General features: G+C 44.7%; 1 protein-coding gene across 1 annotated transcript in view; it reads left to right on the forward strand.

The window, feature by feature from the left end:
• Nucleotides 1–14,903, forward strand: part of LOC144821635 (rho GTPase-activating protein 7-like) — a 680,189-nt gene extending 665,286 nt beyond the window's left edge. Inside the window, exons 4-5 of the mRNA XM_078678870.1 lie at nt 14,601–14,738; nt 14,847–14,903. Coding sequence (XP_078534996.1) covers nt 14,601–14,738; nt 14,847–14,903 — 195 coding nt within the window. The remainder of the gene's footprint in view (nt 1–14,600; nt 14,739–14,846) is intronic.
• Nucleotides 14,904–16,675: the final 1,772 nt, after the last annotated feature.

The following is a 16,675-nucleotide window of genomic DNA, read 5'->3' on the forward strand; positions in this document are numbered from 1 at the left end:
ATAAAAGCAACTCCTGACAACTGTTTAGCTGAAGTTAAAGTGGAGGTGATCCATGAGCAGATTCAAAGTACTGCTGGTGTTGAAGGGTGCTCCATAAAAAGGAGCTGCTATCCACCTAAACTTAGGAACTACCTAGAGAACGTTGATTCCTGTTCTGCATAATTTATTTCACACTGAGCCTGAAAGGGTATTGCCTTGATTTATACTGGGTGCTCCCTTGTGTTTGGACAAAGCTGTAGCTCTCTGAAGAGCTCTAACTAGTGCAAAACGCGAGTATTTGGTCACTTTTATTCAATCCAGGTATATGTAGCTAAGTAGGTTTAATTAGCATTCACATGATTTGAGAATTTCCGGCCTACTATAATTAAACCAATGTGAATACTGAATAGATTTGGACTGATAATGAAATATCAGTTTGACACCCCTTAAGTTAGAAAGTAGAAGAATCAATGTAGAACAGTGCCACTCATTCCAACTCACAACAGGAGTTCAGGTGGGCAACATTCTCCACAATGTCAAATTTAGCCATTGGATTGAGCAATACCAACAATAAGGTTTCACCTATGCTATGAATATGCAGGAATTCATTGAGTGCCTGGAATGTTGCTGTCTCCGGGATGCTACACGCATATAATATAAACAAATAAGCATACATGAGGTTGTTTTTTTGAAATGTGGGTGCATGTTTTAATTATTTTGACAGTGAACAATTTCTTGGTGACTGGATTCAGGATTTATCTGTTAGTTGTCTTAATTAGAGGGTTATCTTGTTTATGATTCAGTGAAGATGGGGCAATTCCCTGAGGATGTGATGCATGTGCAATTTAAGAGTGAATAGCAGCATTAAGTTAACTTTCTTTATTGAGTTTTATTGAATGTATAACCAATTTCTTCATATGTGTTTGGGAAGGCTCTAATACTAAAAAAAAAGTCTGTTTAATGGAATGTACACACATTTTTTCAAAGGAGGGGTATGTCCGAATTTTGTGACAATCAATTAAAGATGTCTTCACTTGTTTTGTGTGGGATAGGACGAAAGAACTGCGTTTTTGGGTCTTCTTTGAGAAGGATGAGACAATTTTCTCCAGTATTTCAGGGGATTGTTGAAGAGGAGGATATTAAATGGGACATGCACATTGTTTGTTCTTTAGGATTGTTGGTAATGATTCTGAGATACAAGAATTTATAGTTCTCTGTGATATCTTATTTATGACTGACTCCTAATCGTGTCTGCATCTCCTCATTTTCCCAAATTTCTGAGAATATTTTACTTTTGTAATATTATTTTCAGTTATTATGATCTTAAGTTGGTTGGTTGATAGCTTTATTTCGATATGCAGATATATCTTAAAATCATTAGATACATTTTAAAAACTGCAGATCAACAATTTGTGAATACATTCAAAGATTAAAACAAGTACAAAATAGCGGTGGTACAAACAATAAGTTAGTTAAAAATAGATTAAATTGAAATAGACAGTCTTTTGGTGCGTATCAACCAAGCCCATCTTAAAAATTTTGAGACACCACAGACTATGGGGGGGAAGTGTCAGTTAATAAAATTCGTAACGCCTCCAGATGCTGGCGAGTCCCCAGTAGTCTACACAGAGGTTTGAGCCAACACCTCCTTGGACGGGAGTAATCAGGGCATTCAAAAAGGATATGTGACACTGTCTCAGGCCCTGTAGGACAGAGGGCACAAAATGGCGATAGCTGCACAGGTGTTTTCCATCTGGAAAGGAGAACCCCTATCGGAAGAGTACCCACTCTGAACCTAAAGTAAAGAGCCCTATCAACTGGCATGGTGATCAAGTCCAAATAGGGTTCTTAGGCCACCACGTCCTTGATTCTTAGAAAGGCTGCGGTGGAATTGCAGTGACGGGGATTTACGATAAGTTGAGAGGAGACCCATTCCCAGTACAGTTTTTTCAAGGTAGCTTTGGGTGGGGCAGATTTTGTAGCCCAAAAAGCCCCCAAACCCAATTCCTCCAGGAGGCTTTTAATATCCCTCAGCCACTTAATCTTATGCCAGCCCCCATTCCCATCACCTCAGACAGCCCGTCGGCATAGGATTTCAGTTCTGGAACCCTCCACAAGCGGGCCCATAAGAGCAGCGGCCGGAGGCGGGCCTGGTCCCTGATTGGTTTACAGCCCACGTCTAAGAGCACCGGAACTGTTGGGGTGCTCAAGGGGAGAGCCAATAGGTCTTTCAGAAATTTGCTCTCCGACTTAGATAGAGCCTCCAGGTTACAGAGACCCCATAGCTCCGCCCCGTATAACCCTGCAGTGACTCCTCTTGCTTTGTAGATGTCAATTAGTGGTGCCACGGACTGTCTTGATGAGGCACGATACTCCCTTAACAGCGCACCCCCCACCCTTTTGTGGCTAAGAACCATCTTGTTGATATGGGGTGACCAGCTCATAGCATCGCTCATACGTATTCCCAGGTAATCGAACTCCGAGACTTTCTCGAGAGGGACCGAGTTCAGAACTGGAGCACGTCCTAATTTCCGTGGTGGGTGCATGATCAGATATTTAGTCTTGTCCACATTGATCACCAACCCCCTTGCCGAACAAAATCCCTGGAAACGATTCAGAAGCTTCTGGAGACCCTGGGGAGTCTTGGCAATGAGAAGGGTATCGTCCGCAAACAACAGAGTAGGTATCCGTACGCCCCCCCAGGGAGGGTGCATCTGCTGGTTCTTGAATCAGGTGCTCTACCACACCATTAACGTATAAGGAGAATAGTGTGGGAGCTAGCACACATCCCTGTCGGACGCCCCTGCAGACCGGGATCCTATCAGTCTTTTCCCCATTCTGGCCCCAACGCACCTGAGCGTAGTTATCTGTGTGGAGTTTGATCAGGAGCGACAGAATGTAGGGGGGCAACCCGAGACCATACAGGACCCTCCAGAGTTCTTCCCTAGGAACCAGGTCAAAGGCAGTCTTCAGGTCAATAAAGGCCAAATAAAGACCGCCTTTGCCCAGCACCACCACCTTCCAATGCAATAGCATCAGTCTGAAGACCTGTTCAATGGTCCCCGTCCGTGAGCGGAATCCTGCCTGAAAATCAGACAGGATATGATTTTCGTCCACCCATTGAAGAATCTTCCCCAGAATCACCTTCCCCGCCACCTTTTGTGTCGAGTCAATCAAGCTTATCGGCCTGTAGTTCCCAGGGTTGACCCGACATCCCTTTTTAAATATGGGGACAACCTCTGCCCCTTTCCAGGATTCAGGGACAGGTCCTCCTTCCAAGATTGAATTTAGAAGGGCGGTTAACAGTTTGCCCCATTCAGTCGGGTAGGCTTGAAGTAAGTCCCCTGGTAGCCCATCAGGGCCGGCTGCCTTTAAGGGTACAAGGGACTTGATTACAGACTCAACCTCCCGTGTAGTGAAAGGGTCGAGAACACTGTCCTCTGCCAAGAGGGCGAGGGAAAAAGGCTCGTTGAGGGACCCTTCTACCGGTAAATATAAGGTCCTAAAGTGATTAAACCAGGTCTGGGCCGGGATTGTGCAAGTCCTCAACGTGCCATCAGGTCTGTTCCTAGATCCCACCAGATTCCAAAAACCCCTAGCATCCTTTCCTTGACTGGCATGCAAAAGGTCCGTCCATAACTTTTCCTCCCACTCCTTTTTCGCTATTTTTAAGGTTTGGTTATAAGTCTTCCTAGCCAACCTGATTCTAATTTGCGACTTTGATTATTATTATTATTATTATTATTATTAAATCGGTTTTGTATAGCGCCCGGTTACCCTAGAGCATCCCTGCGCTTTTGCCAACTAGCGACATCCGAAATAGCTGAAACGAGGAAGCTAGAAATTAACAGAAGAGGAGGGTCTTGAGTTGTTTTCGGAAGCGCAGGAGACATGGTTCTGCGCGGAGATCTAGGGGTAGGGCGTTCCAAAGAGTGGAAACATTGATCGAGAATCTCCTACCGCCCGATCGGGCCTTTTTTACCCTGGGGACGACTGTCAGATGTTGCTGGTCTGAGCGTAGAGTTCTGTTCGCTTTGTACGGGACCACCACCGGGATTTAACTGCTTCTACCAATGCTTTTTTATTTGCCCCACATTTATGGGTATACCATCCCTCTCTTTTCAAAGGGCGGGCCCGAATATTCGCCCCAGTATATCTAGTTGGGGCATTAAACAAATTGCCTATAGCCGTGGTCAGGTCACAAAAAGTCCCAAACACCTCCTCAGGCCCATCCTCATGGGAGACCACTTTACATTGGGCTGTGGCCAGAAGAAGTGATATAGCTGCAACCTTCTCCATGGATAGGGTGAGCTTTGCCCACTTCAGCCGCCTACCACAGTTCGAGACAAATGATTCTCCGGGTTTAACGATGGTACGTGGCAAAGGGCCCGTTTTGCCCTCCAACCACCAGGGAGTCAAAGTGAGAGAGAGGAGGTTGTGATCGCTCTCAACGGACGTGACAATTTCCATATCCCTCACCGAGCTCCATAAGCACACGTCAAGTAGGATATAGTCAATTCTTGACGTGTGGTTGGGCCTGTTGTAAGTGTGGGCTCCCGCCTTATCGGAACTTGTCCTCCCATTGAGAGCCCTTAGATCGAACTCCATACCAAGAGTGTTAATCTGGAGTGCCACTTCAGCCCACCTCTTAATTGGAGCTATCTCTAAGGCCGGGATCCCTCTCCTTTGGTCCTCCTCCACCAAGTCCATGGTATCGTCCGAGCCCAAGGGCTCGTACGTGCAGTTTAGGTCGCCCGCAACCAGGGTACATGATTTAAATGGGGATGACCTTAACAGGCCCTCTAGGAGAGCAATAGTAGGCGACTGACTACCTCCCTTTGTGCCCGGGGCATAGATGTTACAAATGTTCAAGATGGCACGGCCCCGGGCGTCTTTTAGGATAATGTTAAGGAGGTCAGGGCAATTAGTCTGGTGCTCCTCAATTCTGCAATTTAGAGAAGTTGGCATCCAAATGAGGAGTCCACCCGAAGGGCGTCCCCTCCCAGATGCCGGGTAGACAGCGGAGATAGAGTAGGAAGAATATCCCACCTTATGGGTGGGCTCCCTGCTCCATGTCTCCTGAAAGATGCAGATTGAGTACTCTTCCACGAGGGCATTCCAGTCTGGCAGTGCCAGCTTCCTGTCGATTCCAGCCACGTTCTAGCTGAAAATCCTAAGAACGGGATCCGTTACAGCTGGGACGCTGCTGGGCACGCCATCGCAGCGGACAACTGCCCTGACCGGGACAATAGGACCACTGCCCTCTCCATTAGTACCCTGTGCTCCGCCAGGTTCCCGGATAGGGGACAGGGCTATATGGTTTATTGTTGGGGTGGGTGAGCTGGTCGACAGTACAGTAGAAGAGGCAACCCCGTCCATTTTGTAATCCCCCAAGGCCACCCCACATGTAACATCAAGTCAGTAACCCGTGGGGCCCCACTTCCTTCCTTGCCAAGCTGCCTGTGGGTGGAACTGTGGTGCCACCAGAGACTCTGGGCGACCACTGTGGCTGTGTTGTATCTCAGGATAGGGTGAGCCGAAGTAATTCATAGCAGGCCGCGGGTAAAAATAAGTTAAATCCACCACGTCGATGCCTAGACCGCCTGCTACGTGGTTATGGTTACAGATTGTGTGTGCAACTCTGCTGTCTTGGAAGTTGACTACCACACAATCTCCTTCTAGGCGTTTTTTGCCATGTCCTACCCAGCCCACCCTACGTACTCCAAGAATCAGCCCCTCTAAGCCCCTAGGTAGTGGTTTATTAGATTTCAGCCAGTGCAGAGTTTTATTCTTGAGGGCCTGGTGGGTTTCGAGCTGGGCATCCTTCAAGTGGCGGACATTAATGAGAACAGCAACATATGGGTGGCACTCTGGGGGAGATGTACAGGTGGGCTTTTTGTAATCGCTTTCGGCGGTATGGCAGCTGGAGAACCAACTCCCCGATGGCTCGCAGCGGGTTTGGCCTGGGGAGCAGGGCCAACTCCCCTGCCGTTAACCGCTACCTGAGCCAGTCGTTTGGACTTAGCTGAAACCCCGTCAGCTGGCGTCTTGGAACGGCTCAAATTCGTAGTAGGAGCTTTAGATGTTTGAAGGGAGCTCGAATGGACCTGGACAGTATGGGTGATGGTCCCAGGGTTAGCCACGATAGGAGTTGTAGGAGCAATGATTGGGTCCTTACAGACTGCAATAGTAGGTGCAGTCGTTATCGAGGGTGGAGCGTGCGATACATCTCCGGATACCCGCCTTCCCAAACTCCCGCCCGTGCTGTCCTCCCTAGCTCTTGACTGAAGTTTAATTAGGGTTTTCAATGAGAAGAAGTTATCCAGTGTAGTCTGCTCAAACCTGTCTAAACTCTCCCCAAGGCCCATAACTTGGTCAATGAGCGGGGCTAGTAAGGATTTGATCAGGACCTCTAGTTGTTTGAAGGAAGCTGGGTCGTGCGGTATTGCCTGCGCAACCTCATGTGTAGTGCCAAGGGAAACACGCCCTTCTCCCATCTCGGGGTTCACCGAGGCTGAGGCAATGCCTGGTTTGGGGGTCAAGTCCTTAGCAACAAGCTTCCTTGAGCGCTTGTGCAGTGCGGTAAAAGCACACTTCCGCACACACTCAGCCCTTTTCCTTTTCCTTTTCCTTTTTAAACAAACTGGAGGATCATGGACCAAAGACGGCAAAGTCGGAGCCTGTGGAGGACCTGGGTGTGACAATGGCAAATCCTGGTCGATGGAGAGGCACGGCGAATCTAGGGTGCGTGTACCCAACGCCACAGGACTGCCAGTATGGGATGGCGATTGTGTGACCAAGCTCTCCAACCTATCGATGCTTGCTCTAATAGCGGAAACCCGTGGCAGTTCGACCAACCCCAAAGGGAGAGGGAGAGCAGCATGAGTAGGGATGGGTGACTGGGCCTGCGCCATTGCCCCAAGCGAGGAGCGTCTGGCCGGTAGGAGTTCCTGTGAGAGTCGTCTCTCCGTCATCGCAATCTCTTTCTCTATGACAGCAGCTACTCTGGTGATAAATTTGTCCATTGTGCCTACCGTCATGTTCCCTGGCCCCCCCACCACCTCCCCTTAGTACTTTCCCCGACCGAGTGGACATCGGAGTAGCTAGGCCCTCAGCCAGTGTTCGATCACCTACAGTACCTGAGGTATCCGATGACAGGGGGGGTGGCCCAGCCCAGCCTCTGACAGCCCCTGACTGCCACAGACTGCCCGCCCTTTGCCCGGGCTTCGCTCAGCGTTCCGCTACGCGCCCAACGTGATGATTATATAGGTAGCGTAGAGGGCGGGGGGCGTGTCTTCCAGGGGGCGCGGCCAAGATCTCTGTGGCTGTGCTGGGACTCCTGGTCTAGCGAGTCCCTGCCTGTCGCCACCCTGAGCAGCACGCCAGAAGCTCCTCCACTCGTCCGTGTTCCTGGCAAGCGGCAGCACCCACAACGCGACAAGCCCCTCGCCTTAAACCGCGCTGCGGCACCAGCAAAGCGGGTGCCGCGAGAGGTAGCTGTTTTAAGGCGGTACCTCTCTAGTGTGAGGGATAAAGGGCAACAACAACAGGTCAGCTCTCCCACCTTGGGCTTTGCTTCGCTCGAATAAATGCTCAGCTGGGCGGGGGGCGTGTCTTCCAGGGGTCGCGGCCAAGATCTCTGTGGCTGTGCAGGGACTCCTGGTCTAGCGAGTCCCTGCCTGTTGCCACCCTGAGCAGCACGCCAGAAGCTCCTCCACTCGTCCCTGTTCCTGGCAAGCGGCAGCACCCACAACGCGACAAGCCCCTCGCCTTAAACCGCGCTGCGGCACCCGCAAAGCGGGTGCGGCGAGAGGTAGCGGTTTTAAGGCGGTACCCCTCTAGCGTGAGGGATAAAGGGCAACAACAACAGGTCAGCTCAGCTTATTTACTAGCATCATCGAGGGCATCAGATTTCTTTTCGCCCAGGGCGCTATATGCACAAGGGCCGCCCCTGCCTGGGAGTAAATAAAGCACCTGCCTGCCGGGGCACCTGTAAAAAAAAACAAAAATCTTAAGTGGAGTTCTCATACTCCTCTAAGGGCTCCTTGGTGCACATTGGACTAAGTGAGGCTGAACAAACTGCATTCTGTTTCAGCGCAGTTGTGAGGGAACTAGTGTTGGTTTTTCGGTGAATGTTAAGGTTGTCAAAGGGGTGTTTCCATATTAATATTGAGGCTATGTATCAGTGAATGATTCCAAGAAGAATGGGCCCTCAGCATCCGCAATGTGGATCAGAGATTGAAGAATGATGTTTGCAGAAAACGTTTCTTAGTTTCTTAACAGAGATACACCGCCATCGTCACCATGCTTTCTGGCTTATTTAGATGGATTTATGTTTTTTAAGGTTTTGACAAAATCAACAGAACCTGAGCATGGTTACATATGTAGATACATCCATATTGATGCAAATGCATACTACTGGAAGGAGCCAAATAAAAATGCATACAGAGGCATAATAAACAAATAAGTAATATCAGGCCTGTCGGTTTACAATTATATTAAGGAAAAGCCCTAAAAACATACAGCTGTGAATTATGTTTCCTTTTGTGCCCTGTTTTCAAAAATCTACCCCCTGAATCCTGGTAGAGCTACAACAATGTATTGTAGTTGCACAGACCCAAAGCTTCTAGTTTGATAAAATGAAGAGCAGATTAACAGTGCATGTACTAATTCTTAAGCTTTACCACAGACCCTATGAACTCTATGTTCCAGATGGATTATTCTTTCACTCTTCCTCAATCCGATTATTCTTTCAGGCTGCCTCACTCAACAAGACAGGATGGAGATGGAATCAACAATGCTCACAGTTCCAATACATTTGAAATTTGACTCAAATACCCATTCACAGCTTTAAAATGATCGAAAGTACAATGTGCCCCAATCCTTTTTTTGATATTTGAAACAATAGAACTTCTTTAAGGATATTTTTAAGCAACAATTTTGGTAAATGAAATTTAAGGACAGATTTAGAAAAGTTCATAGTTAGACCGAGCTCAATGTCTTTAATATTTAATGATTTATAGTTACATCACCTACCAACTGTATTCACCCTTAAAACATTGTCAATTAAAGATAAATTAATAGTGAGCTGACTGGGCATGTTTCAGTTCAAACCAAAACTCCATTACTTGGTAAAGAAGCAAACACCATAGTCTTCACACATTGCTAGATGCTTTCACTTTCATTTTTTTGACGTTTCAAAGACTTATTTATTTATTACCTGAACATGTCTTCCTTGAATGGTCTATAGGGTCTTAACTGATTTTGTACATACTTCGTGCAGGACCATGAATGGCTTCATGTGGTATAATAAGTCTGGAGTTGTATTCTCACTCCTCACATATTCTACCAGTCAGTGTCATTGTTAGACTAATGGTGTAATAACCTATTTTCTATTAATGTTAATGGCTACTTCAAGCAAAATCTGAACTTTCCCTTTTTTCTTTTGTTTCAGTAATCTATTTTGGAGCCTCAATGGCTCCGGCAAAAGTGTGTCTGTGGGTTTCTGGAAACATTTCCAAATTCTTCAAAGAAATTGGCTATATTAGTGTGTTGTTTCCAAAAGCAGCATTCACCCATATGCGTTTAAGACAGGGGGAACATAAACTACCTTGTTCTTCACTTTATAAGGTGGTGATCTTGATTACAATGTATAAAATACATTTTCCTAATGACTGCTAGCACAACTGCCATTCAACCTTTATCGAGAAAAGATTGTCTAATGATGACTGGGTTTAATTTACTATGCTGGGAAACATAGTGATCCCATGCTCCTCCTCATAAGTATGTCGTTTGGGCAGTGTTTTTGCAATCATTCAATTATCAGTTCGCGTGTAGCAGCAGAAGGAATGCTCAATGCAACTGAATTAAGGTTAAGATCTTCCAACCACCCCTAATGGTGGTTGGAAACATCCACCCATGGGCGCCGGTAATTTTCCAAAACACAACGTTTTTGTTTTAACATGCACTTCCAGAATGTGGAGCACTAGAGATATTTGATTGTTGTATAACGTGATATACAAATGTATGATCTATTGCTTATTTTACTGTTTGCCAAAAAGTTACATTTTCTAACTACTTTTAAGTGATCAATGTGGTTTATTCACATGTTTCAACACATATGCTGCTTCTGTGATTTTTCATGCTGTACACAAACATTTATAGATGGGAATTTTCCACATCATAAATGTCATACACTGTGTCTGGAGCTTTTCACCAAAATTAGCTAAGGTAGAGGGGTGGTGTTGATAAGTGGTATAGGGTGAATTGGAATAATCCAATTGACGAAGTTACTGGAAAGGGTTTGTTTTAAAAGCATCTTTAACTAAAGGAGGATTAATTCTTGTTTTAGAATAGTTGGTAGACTGTGGGCCATTGTAGAGTAATCTTAATTCTTGAGCTTTCTGGTGTGTACTGATTTACCATTATGTGTTTAAAATCATTGGAGCATGTTCGGCTAAGGCATGTAGACCCAGGTTAAAGTGAGCAAGTGTTTTGATTCCTTTACCACCATTGCATTTTATTTCCACTCAAGGAACTGTCTGTCACTGGGAGGAGTTGGAAAAAGCAACCTTCTGTGATGGAAAATGTGACCTTACAATCTTGTTAGTTGTCACATGAAGCGGGACATGGAAATAGAGTTAGATGACAAGTTACGAGTAGTTCTGTCACTTAGGATCATTTGCAAGGTGAGAGCAGCCTTTACTCCATTTAGGGATTGCTTAATCATCTAGAGGACCAATTAGAATTGGTTAGTCACAGGAAAATGATAAAATATTCAGCATTTGAAGAATTGTGTTTCAGTAAAATGTGAGACAATCAGCTTTAGAGCACACTCTTCCAGTTCCGTAGGTATATGATGTCTTCCACTGTGACATTTATTATACAAGTATTGTATAATTTCCATATGCCTTGTAGGCAGTCTCTCTTGGGATATGATAGTTTGCTAATGATTCTATTTATAATTTAATGGAGGAAGTAGCAGCATTGGGAACCAAGGGCCAGATGTACAAACATTAGGAATACCGATTTCCTAGCTGGTATTATCTCTAAATCGCTAACAGGAAATTGGCATTCCTAATGTATGAATTTTTGTATTCACAAATAGCGATTCCTAGTAGGTCGCAAATCGACCTACCTCATGCATATTTATGAGGTAGGTCACAAATTGTAACCCATTGGGAATCTCAGCCATCACATGGATGGTGGCCTGCTGAGGTCAGCAGACCAACATGTCTGTGATTGTTTTTTATTAAATGCAGCTTATTTTCCTTATAGGAAAACAAGATGCATTTAAAAAGAAAAAAAATGAAACTGTGAAGTTTTATCTCATCATAGTAGGTAGGGATCCATGGGACCACTGCCTGCTCTTAAAAAAAGAAGTCTTCCGGTTTTCACCGCAGGTCGCCAGAAAGCACAGCGCACTCGCTGCCTCCATGCGCTTCATACAGGACCATGTACCACTATTCCAGCCTTTCTTCAGCTCCTAACTCATCAGCCCAAGGGCCGTACGAGTCACGGATCCAAATAGGAGGTACACCCCTCCGGTTCTGTCAACAGGTTCAATTATCTCCGGCCCAGTACATATATTTTAAAGAAGTACCATTTCCCAGGTCAGCCAGGACAGAATTACAACCGGTGGAGAGATCGATCACCACCTTGCAATTTTGCCTACAAGTCCTGAAGAAGTCTTGGGTTACGACCCAGACGAAACACGTGTTGGCTGGACAACCGATCTGAATTAAACACAGAGAACACAAGATACCTTGGAGTGTTCTTCTGAATAAATGAATCACTGTCTACTGTTTGTTTTTCAAAATATTTTGAAGTATCAAATACGGAGACTCTGTTCTGCATACACCATTGACGTGTGCAAGGGCTATTTGTAAACACTCTGAGATGTTGCTGTGGCTCATGTGAAAACCATGTTATTTTGAGCAGTCACACCCAGTTTAACAAAACTTGGGTAGTTAGCCTATGCATGCCACATTTTCACAACAGATCAAATGGGCTCCTCTTTCTGGTAGTTTGGCCCATGCCCTGTTGTAGCCTAAAATATCTTCCTCTGCAAGTTTATAATACTGTTGACCTCTTTAAATGGTCTCAACAAAAATCTGAATTTACCTGTGCAAAGTTGGTGTGAAAGATTGACCTAAAAAGAGGGTATGTTAATGTAAGGTATAGTTATAACACCCATAAACATATGGTTTGATTACATCAAAGAGATAGCAATAAGATTAGAAGGAATAGCAAGAGTCTTACTTCAGGCCAGATGTACAACACCAAAATCACAGGGTTTGTGCCTGCAAAAGTGTATTCACAGTGTAGCAAACCCATTTTACGATTCAGAAAAAAAGACTCCTAGATTGAAAAAGGGGTTTTACACTCATTTCATTTAAGTTTTAGGAATGGCCATGAAAGTGACATCCTCTCCAATTTGTAATTTGCAGTAAGATGCATGAAACGGTTAGTGACCACAATGGTGGCCTCAAACCATTGTGAAGCTGCCAACTCCTCAAGGGAGGTGGTAACGCATTCACAAAGGGATAGCTATCCATGTTGGACATCTTCCCCTTTGTGACTTGTGTCGGTAGTCTCTGCTCCCACTGATGTCTTTCCAAATGGGAAACATTTGTTCTTAAAACAGTACTTCTTCCTTTAAGAAACATGGAATAGTTTAACAAAAATGTATCCCTTTGAAAAACGAACACGGGGATGGTAAGCTGCTGTCAGGGTTGGCTTTAGGGCAGTGCGACCGATGCCACCACACAGGACGCTGACTTTGGTGGGGGGCGCTGGATATTATGGTTTTAAAAGCACCTGCTTCTGTGTGCCTCCAGCAATTTTCAGGCAACAATAAAAATGTCAATAAAACTCAGGTGATTTATGTTCTTCCTGGAGAGAGACTGGAGTTTTGTCTAGTGGAAGTTTTGACTTTTTGTAAGGTAGCACAGAGAGTTAACATACTTGTTGCTAAGAAGGTGTACAATGCAGATCACAGAATCCATATAATATAAATAGGTCAGTAGGTTACTGTTTTTGTCACAGAGAATCTATATTATTAGCAGATTGTAAGTTAAAATCCTGATGTAGAACCGTGAGCAATTAACTGCCATCAAAGAGATGCATGAAAACTGCAAGCAATAGGTTGGAGCGTCATGATTTTCCCCCCCTTCTTTCATTATCCTAATGTTGCAAAATGGGTTCATTTGGGGAGAAATTAATTTTTATTATTAAAGAGAACCTCCAACCATGGTGTAACGTTTTAAATTCCGAGTTTGTGCTTCTCCAGATCAAGCACTGTTAAACTATACTGCATACAAGTATGGATGGCATGTGACTCTGTCTTATGTAACGTTTCTTATGCACTGATTTACAAACGTATGATAAATTGTCTCTGTATAATATGTGCATGATGTAAAGTACTCTGACATCCTACATTGGTATGACTGGTGCTATAAAACTAATTAAATGCATCTCAGAGGTACTGGTTATGGAGACTTGAGGGGCACTGCTAAAGGGTGGTGGTGAGAGAATCCCTGGCGGAGGTGGTAATTGGGGGTGCCAACAAACATGGTCGCACTGGGCGCCACAAGCGCTAAAGCCGACCCTTGTTCTGCATTCTGTCCATCAACTGTTGTTTTTTGCATTTGTCACCCCGAGTGGGACGGGTATGCTCAGACGTGAGTCCCGTGCTCTCCAGGCCACTGGAGTCAAGCTATCCAGGCTGATGAGGGCTGAAAGCCCGAAACCGGTTCTAGGATGCTGGTTTCCAGTCCAGGGAGGACCTAGCTTGGCAGTTCGGGCTGGACTGTTCCCATGGGGCACAGGGTCAAGACTGATTTGCATATGGCTAGGTTCAAACTGGAATAGCATGGTGAGCAAAAAAACGACGGATTTAGGCCCAGATCTCTGTACTGGGGTGAATGGATGACATTGTTCTGCATTCTGTCCACAACTGTTGTTTTTGCATCCTTGTGTTTGTATCCAATTGCAGGGGTTTGCAATATATAATAATGAGGGAGTTTGTGTCTTTTGATCTTTACTCACTCTGCTCCATTTCAAGGTAAGATGCAAATGGGAGAGGATGTGCAGAGGCCTCTTTACACTGCTATATCTCTATAGCACTATTTGGCTTAATTAGTAACAACAAAAACTAGTTGATTACTAGTGGTTGTACCCTCTGCGTGACATGCAAAGAGCACAGCGAGCAGTATGAATAACCATCATCCTTCTTTCCATAACCCTTTTTTTCCAGAGGATACATGACATGCAGTAGTGTGTTGAATATGTGAACTCAGACTCTATAAATGAAAGAATACAACATGTGCGTGCAGTTATGTAGACTTGTTGACCAAACCATCCACTTCAAGTTAATATAACAATGAATGGGACGCTACCTAAAGAGCAGGATGCATGTTCAGTGTATTTAATATATGTTTTAATATTTTGGAGATGCAGCAGAATCGAGGAAATTAACATTACTATATAAATCTTTGTAGAATTTTTACATGAATTGCAGGTGCATTTTGCATGTGGTTTTGAATATGAAAAGTGTATTTTTATTGTCTCTGTAATATATGTAAAAATATTATGAACAATATCGATTCAATATTTGACAGGGTTTGGAATCTGGATCTAAAAGTGGAAGTGACATTGCTCCAATGAAACAATCGACAATGAACTTGCTTCGTGGTACCTCTGTTGACCCTGTGACCTCAGTTCCAGTGAATGATTCTGGAGCCAAACCTAAGGTTACGGTAAGTTCAGAATGACTACATGAATCTGTCATATTTGTAATCAATAGAAGTTAGTGAACTGGGATTGAAAGTTAAGCCATGAAGAGATTGATTTTAATTTTTCTTCAGAATCCCTCCATTGTATTAAGCTCTTCGACCTCTCCACTGACTAGGCACATGCTCTAAAATCAACAAGCACTGGTCCAGCTCAGAAATTGCAATCAAAGAATATATATTTTCTGCAGGGCTGAAGTAGCTGAGTAAACTGTGGTGGAATGTGGTTCTGGGCATACCTCATTGTAACATATCCACCTTGTGCCTAAATTTAGCAGATGCAAGTCAGTCATGAGGGTTTGCCCCTCTGGAAGCATACTTTGTCCCCTTGTCAGCTAGAGTTCACTATCACCCACTTGGTAAATGTCGGTATTTAACACTTCTCAAATTTTTAATGCACTTTTTATTTTATAAGCTAAAAGATTAGTTGCATAGTCTCAAAGCTTTGAGGACGAATTGGGTCATTAGTACTACCCAAGGAGCTGTGATAGAAGATGAGATCTGAAGATCCCGCACCTTGAATCGGGAATGTATCAGAGGAGGAGGTCGCTGCCTTGACTTCCTAAATTGCTGCAGGCTCTGTAGTGACCAGCCTATCATTACTTGGATGGACTTTTTTGTCTGTTTGAATTTGGATGGAAATGACACAAAATGGCAGATTTTAGATGGATTCCTCTGACTGGGGCTGCCAGTTGTGCCTGAAGGAGTACGTGCTAAGACTCTTTGCGGGTCCTATCTGTTGTGTTTTGAAAAGTATGTAATCCCATTGGGGTTTATAAAAGTCACTTCTCTGCATCTCCCCTACTTATTTTTTGATTTGTTCATACTATCAAAGGTTCCGGCCGCAGCCCCAGTCTCAGTCAAATGTAGGCCGTGACATTTACCTGTCTACATTCACATCACTGGAGTCCATATATGGATTATTAAGGGACTACATGTTTTCAAGCGCACAATTCTGCATTGATGGAAGTTCTGAGTGGCTCATTATTGTCAGGTATGTTGTCTGTATCCTCACTACAGAAGGACTGCTGTTAACTGTAAATACTTGGGGTTTTATTAGCATTGCGGTTTCTCTGACCATACAGCAGCATACTATTTTCTCTTGCAGCGTGGCCTCCAGAACATCAATCTAAATACAGTTCAGATGTTTTACTAACTGAGTTATAATTCTGGAGTAATACCGATATTATCCTGATTAATCTTTAGAGTAATAGGTGGCCCTAGGCTGGAATGCATTCCCGAAGGGATCAGTAGTTCCACTCTTTGGAAGGTTTTCAGTGATTTTTTAAAGCTAAGGAAAGAGGTGCGGGACACTAGGAGCTGCCAGCCGGCGCATTGCCACTCATTCTGAGTGTGTGGGCATGGCCTAAGGCCTGGGCATGCAAGGCCGACCTGTGAGTTACATTCAAGTAAAGTAATCGGCTAACTTTCATTGAGCGCACATGCTATTAGGGGGGGATTCAATCTGCACCTGAGCTATAGTTGCTCTACTGCTGTATGCACTACTGTCTTTTTAGGTCGAGTCTGGGCAGCGCATTTGCATGCGCTGCTCTGCGAGGCATTCTGTATTGAGATAGGGACTTGAAGCTCCGCCACTCTCCGCCCATATTTTTCGTTGTGTTGTGTCATTGTCCACTGTAAACTGCAGCTATTCATTGGTCAAAAGGGTTAGTGGTCCCTCCTTAGTACCACCTTGTCTCATTTTGTAACCTCTCATGGCAACATGCTCTGTTACGTTTGTTGTTATGTTATGCTTTATAATTTTTAAAGCGCATGACTGTCCCTTCAAAGGGACGTCCCAGCACTAGACGCTGAGAAAGGTGGATGGGATAGGAAACTAACCATCAGCAAAAGATGTAAACATTGAACAAGGTGGGGCTCAATGCTGAACCCTGGAGGAAGCC

The sequence above is a fragment of the Lissotriton helveticus genome, chromosome 2_2 (genome assembly GCF_964261635.1).
Source record: "Lissotriton helveticus chromosome 2_2, aLisHel1.1, whole genome shotgun sequence".
Taxonomy (NCBI): domain Eukaryota; kingdom Metazoa; phylum Chordata; class Amphibia; order Caudata; family Salamandridae; genus Lissotriton; species Lissotriton helveticus.